The sequence below is a fragment of the Camarhynchus parvulus genome, unplaced genomic scaffold, assembly GCF_901933205.1.
Source record: "Camarhynchus parvulus unplaced genomic scaffold, STF_HiC, whole genome shotgun sequence".
In the NCBI taxonomy this organism is placed as follows: Eukaryota; Metazoa; Chordata; class Aves; order Passeriformes; family Thraupidae; genus Camarhynchus; species Camarhynchus parvulus.
This window is the reverse complement of record NW_022148904.1, coordinates 8,123-14,300: the sequence shown is the minus strand read 5'-3', so window position 1 is coordinate 14,300 and position 6,178 is coordinate 8,123. Positions and strand designations below refer to the sequence as shown.

Genomic DNA, 6,178 nt, shown 5'->3' with positions numbered 1-6,178 from the left:
AAGCCTATCAGCAACACCAGCCACTGTATGATATCATTAGCATTTAGAGTGGATCTGAACCCTTCAAAAACTGGTAGGGCAGGCCCAAAGAGATGGTTAAAGGGTTGGGAGAAGGTTTCCCCCGGTGTCATTTCCTTACAGCAGGTGCTATTATTAAAGTAACCCCAAAAACATACAGTTAGTATGTGATAACTGTGAATCCATGTGCCTGCTTTCCAGAGGAAGTTAAAAATCCATTAATTCCTCACCTTGTTCACTCATAAAACAAACTGGATCGCAGACACAGTAGCCTTGGTTATAGGACCTATGTTTAGACAAGGGCCTGCAAATGGGAGAAATGTAGCCACAACCACATGCCACCCAAACCAGGGTAAGCTGGACCACATGGTGACACCTAACAAGGTTTCTGTAGCAGCGTACAAAAATGAGATTACTCAAGAACTGTTATTTCCTTTTTATTTCTGTGCCCTTGAGCCTCACATTAAGCACCAAAATCTGTCTTGGTTTGGAAAGACAGGAGTCTCCTAAGGAAGGCAGGAGCCTCCCCTGAAATGGAGAATGTAAACCCCTTCCTTCCAAATTGCTATAAATTTTAAACTAAGGGGCCCTCAGGCAAAAAATATGGGAGCAGGGATAACAGTTCTTTAGTAGGGAAGAAAATAAAAAGATAAACAATGCAGTAAACTAAAACAACACTGACAGAGTCAGAACCCAACCTGACATCCTGTTGGTCAGGGTGGTGGCAGCAGTCCCATTGGAATCGTTGCTGCAGTCCTCCTGGAGTGTCAGGGGTGGTTCTGTTGGAGCAGTGATCCTGTAGAGGGCTGTAGTCTTCCTCTGAAGATCCAGGGGAAGAGAGCTGCTGTTTCCTCTGGGAAATCCAGTGGAGAAAGCCATGCTGGTGTTCCAGAAACTCAAGATTATATCCAGGTAGGAATGCTTGGCTCTCCCCTCTGGGTGGAGCATCTCACACTGGGATGCTGTAGTTCTTATCAGTTGTGCAGTGACATTCAATAGCCTGTTATCAGCAGATGTGTCCCAAGTTGTGGAAGAGATAAGGAAAACTGCCCACTTAACAGAAGACAACTGCCATGCAGATGGTAAATAGAATACAATTTGCTTGACAATCCAGGACATTGCCCCAAGCAGGATTTATTGCCCCAAGCAGGATAATTTCACACCAGAACTGAAGCATTGTGAATATTTGTGGTTATTGGCTTTAAAACACTGGGACATGGAAAAGGGGAAATGGATCTGTTACCAAGAGCTGTGGGGTGGTGGGAGCAGTGGGATGGGCTCTGCTGGCAGCGTTCAGCTTTCCTGGGAAGAGGGAGGGGGCCGGATCCAGCTCCATGGATCGCTCAGGCAGTGATTCCTGCCAGGATGAGAGAGGGTCACGGTGTCACCCTGTCCCTGTCCCCGTTCCACAGGATGGACCTGGCTGGAGCCACTTGGGAGAGGGAGCTGCTCCAGAATCCCACCTGACCCCACCCCAATCCTGCTCCATCCATCTATCCCACTTGATCCTGCCCCAATCCTGTCCCAGCCCTGCTCCATCAATCCCACCTGATCCTGCTCTATCCATTCTACCCAATCCTGCGCTGGAATCCCTCCCTGATCCCACTCCATCACTCCTGCCCCAATCCTGCTCCATCCATCCCTTCTGATACTGCTCCAGAATCCAGCTCCAATCTCACTTTACAATTCCACCTGATCCCACTCTAGACCCCTGCTCTGATCCAGAATCCCTCCCCAATCCCAGTCTGTCCACTCTGCCCCAATCTCCCTCTGGAATCCCACTCTCATCCCATGCTGTACCTGCAGCGGAGCCATTCATTCCCATGTCTTTTCCTGCAGAAAGAGAAGATCCATGAGATTCCAGCACAGATCACACACTGGGATTAACCCCAGGATCCATCCTGGGATCCACACAGAGGGGATCCAGAGCTGGATCCACCACTGGAACTCACCGGCTGCCAGGTTGTATCCATTCCTGTCCCTCCTCCCTGTGGAAACAAAGTGGGATCAGTGTCGGTGGCACAGGATTGCCAGAACGGTGCCAGGTGGATCCGTGCCCCTTCCCGACCCGCATCCCGTGTGTTACCGGATTGGAGCCTCCAGACGCCGAATCCGGTGAGGACAATGATGAGTATGAGGATGGCAGCAATGATGGACACAGCGACCACCACGGTGAGATTCCCACCAGATGTCGGCTCCGGGAAACGCGGGATAGTGAGGAGGGGAATCCCCATTTGGGAATTCCAAATTCCCAATTCCCACATTCCCAGCCTCACCCCAAGTGAAGATCCCGGGCTCTGGCATTCTGGGATGCTCCACCCTGCACCGGTACTGCTCCCGCTCCTCCAGCAGCACCTCGATCCTGGCCCAGGTGTGGAAGGTGCCGTCGCTGTTGGGAACGATCCCGCCCCACTCCGTCTCCTGATCCAAGGTTTCACCCCCCTTCATCCAGCTGACTGCGATGGTGTTGGGGTAGAATCCGTATGCGTGGCAGGACAGGATCAGTGTCCCGTGTTCCTCTCTTCCGGACACATGGACATCAGGGGGCTCTGGAATGGAATAATGGTGAGGGACATCCATGGAATTCCCATTGGAACAGGACTGGGGTGAGTTCTACCTATGGAATTCCCACTGGAATGGAATAAGAGTGAGATCTGCCCATGGAATTCCCACTGGAATGGGATTGGGGTGAGATCTGACCATGGAATTCACACTGCAATGGGATTGGGGTGAGATCTGACCATAGAATTCCATGGGAATAGGATGGACATGAGATCTACCCATAGAATTCCCACAGGCATTACTGTGTTCCCAAGTCCTCCATCCCCAAATCCCAAACTCCCACAGGAATTCTGCTCCCACCTTTGCGCTCTGCCTCCTTCTGCCCGTATCTGACGTGCCTCTGGAGCCATTCCGGGCAGACGTGCTTCAGATAATTCGTCCTCTTCTCAACCCCGTTCAAGTCCTGTTCCCAGAGCCTCCTGGTGATCTCAGCAGTGCTGGTGGCCAGCACGAATCTCCCAAATCCCAGGTCAGTCTCAGGAGATATGATCCCGTCCCGTCGTAGCCAATCTGGTGGGATCCATGGACGCTCCCATCAGACAGGAGGTCACAGCCATAAACTGTCAAACTTGTGTGGAGACCTGGGGGGATTGTACCCACAGAGACCCAGAGAATTGTGTCCCAGCCCCACAGAGCCCCATTCCAGCCCTATGAAGCCCCAGAGTCTGATGGAGACCCACAGAACCTCATCCCAGCCCCTTGGAGCCCCATGGATCCACATCCCAACCCCATGGAAGTTAACCCAACAGATCCCATCCCAGCCATACAGTTCCCATTCCAGCCCCATAGATCCCATTCCAGCCCTATGGATCGCAAGCTATCCCATCCCAGTCTAATGGATCTCCCATTTTCAGCCCCTTGGAGCCCTGTGAATCTACATCCAAGATCTGTAGATCCCATCCCAGCCCCACAGATCTGTACCCAAGTCCCACAGATCCCATCCCAGCCCCATGGATCCATATCCCAACCTGTGGATCACAAAATATCCCATCCCAGCCTAATGGATCCCCATTTCAGTCCCTTGGAGCCCTGTGAATCCACATTGGGGATCTATAGATCCCATCCCAGCCCCACGAATCCACATCCCAACCCCATGGATTCCAACCCAAGTGCACAGATCCCATCCCAGCCCCATGAATCACAAGCTATCCCATCCCAGTCTAATGGATCCCCATCCCACGCCCATGGATCCCCATCTCAGCCCTACAGTTCCCATTCCAGCCCCACAGATCCCATCCCAACCCCATGGATCCCAACCCAGCCCCACAAATCCCAACCCAGCCCCATGGATCCATATCCCAACCCGTGGATCACAAAATATCCTATTCGAACCTAATGTAACCCCATTTCAGCCACTTAGAGCCTTGTAAATCCACATCTGAGACCTATAGATTCCATTTCAGCCCCATGGATCCAATCCCCAGCCCTACAGTTCCCATTCAAGGCCCACAGATCCCATCCCAGCCCCATGGATTCACATCTCAACCCATGGATCATGAGATATTCCATCCCAGCCTAATGAATTCTCATCCCAGCCCCTTGGAGCCCTGTGAGTCTACACCTGAGACCTATAGATCCCATCCCAGCCCCATGGATCCCAGCCCTACAGATCCCATCCCAGCCCCATGGATCCCCATTCCAGTCCCACAGCTCCCCCTGCTCACCCCCACTCTGGTTGTATCGTTCCCGCGCTGTCTCCAGGTTCCTGGCATCGATGTGCTGGTTCCTCACATTGATCTGGGTCCCCATATCCCAATATCCCAGCTCGACTCCATCCTTCATCCACTGCGTCAGCGGCTCCATCCGGCCCTGCTCGCTGTCGTAGCGCACAAAGGGGATCCCATCCAGGTACCCAATGGCCATGAACTGGGGGATCCCCAGGCTGGGCTCTGGCACGGCCACGTACAAGTAACGCAGGGGAGTGGAGAACTGGGGGGACACAGAGTTTTGGAGGGGTTGAGGGGATCGCAGATCAATGAAAGGGGAACTGGGAGAGCTGGGAAGGGGTTTGGGGATCCTGGGGCCAAGGAAAGGGTGTGCAGGGTGGGAGAGGTGGGATGGACAGGAAAGGGACTGCAGGGGGTCCTGGTGTCCAGGAATGGGGGCTCAGGAGGTTCCAGGGTTATGGAAGGGGGGGGTTCAGGGACTGAGAGAGGAGGGATGGGGGTTCCAGGGGATCCCTGTGCCCAAGAAAGGGGGTCCAGGGGTCCCCTTGCCCCCAAGGAAAGAGGAGTCACAAGGTGGGGAGACCTGGGAATTGGATGCTCAGGAGTCCTTGATACAGGAAAGAGGGGAGCCAGGGGCTGAGAAAAGCAGGAATGGGGGTCCAGGGGGTCTCAGGGACAAGGAAAAGGGAGGGGGTCTGGGGACTCGGGAAAGCAGGACTGAAGAGAAAGGGGGTTCAGGGGGTTGTTGGTACTGGATGAGGGGGTGCAGGGGGGTCCTGGTGCCTGGAAATGAAAATTCAGAGGGGGTCCCAGTGCCCATGAATGGGGGTTCAGGGGGGTTCCCATGCCACGATTCAGGGTTCAAAGGGATCCTGATCCCCAGGAATGGGAGATCAGGTGAATCCCGGTGTCAGATAAGTGGGTGCAGGGGGGTCCCGCAGCCAGGAAATGAACGTTCACGGGGGTCCCCGTGCCCAGGAATGGGGGTTCAGGGGGGTTTTCCTGCACAGGAATGGGGGTTCAGAGGATCCTCTTCCAGGAATTCGGTGTTCAACTGGGCCCCAGTGCCCTGAAGTGGAGGTTCAGGGGGTTCCGGAGCTGGGGAAGGGGGTACAGGGGGGTCCCGGTGCCCAGAAATGGGTGCTCAGGGGGTCCCCATGCTCAGGAATGGGGTCTCAGTGGATTCTCATGCCCGGGAATGGCGGTTTGGGAGGGTTTCCCTGCCCAGGAACGGGAGTTCAGGGGGTCTCGGTGCCAAATAAGGGGGTACAGGGGAGTCCTGGTGCTGGGGAAGGGGATAGAGGGGCGTCACAAGACCCAAAATGACTCTATGGGGAGGGTTCCCGAGCCCAGTAATAGAAGTTCAGAAGGGTCCTGGATCGTGGAAATGGAAGTTCAGGGGCTTCCCGGTTTTGGGGTTCCCACTCACCTTTGGTTGTGCCCCCCAGGTCCCCCAGGAACCCCAGGAGCCCCAAGAGCAGCCCCAGACTGTTACGCGGAGGAGAGAGAAAAACTCTGCAACTTTGCAAAAGTCGTAAAGCCCGGTATGTTTATTACAGCCCTGGAGGCATGCAGGGATTGCTCTCCCTAAAAGGGCATGCGCAACCCCTGTGAAGTCCGGTCCTTCCTTTTATCCCCCTTTCAAATGCATATGCATACAATTTCACAATAGGCTCATACATAGTCATTTTACGAGTTTCACAGTGACTTTTGCTGTTAGATTCTTCTTTTATCAGAAGGAATTTCTTGTGCCCTTGCCCTGTTCCACAGCGTCTCAATCTCTTCTTTATCTCTGGTTTCGCTGTCTCCTGTTTATCTTCATGTCTTTTACTGAAGCTGCTTTTCCCTTTGGCCTTGGCTTTACATAGAAAAGCACTTTTAACCTCTTTTTACTCTGGGGGGGGGTTTACCATGTCTCAAGACCCAGCACT

The 6,178-nt window shown here is 53.7% G+C and overlaps 1 protein-coding gene across 1 annotated transcript; it reads right to left on the bottom strand.

Annotated features, from left to right (window-relative positions):
- Positions 1-1,800: 1,800 nt before the first annotated feature.
- On the bottom strand, positions 1,801-5,935 carry LOC115917159 (class I histocompatibility antigen, F10 alpha chain-like; the record flags this gene model as incomplete). The annotated part of the gene is given in 10 exon segments (XM_030970892.1): positions 1,801-1,851; positions 1,971-2,006; positions 2,105-2,213; positions 2,290-2,567; positions 2,881-3,052; positions 3,055-3,161; positions 4,245-4,497; positions 4,499-4,509; positions 5,677-5,735; positions 5,907-5,935. Coding segments are annotated over 10 exon segments (1,105 nt in total), but the record flags the coding sequence as incomplete, so codon positions are not given.
- Between the last annotated feature and the right edge of the window lie 243 nt (positions 5,936-6,178).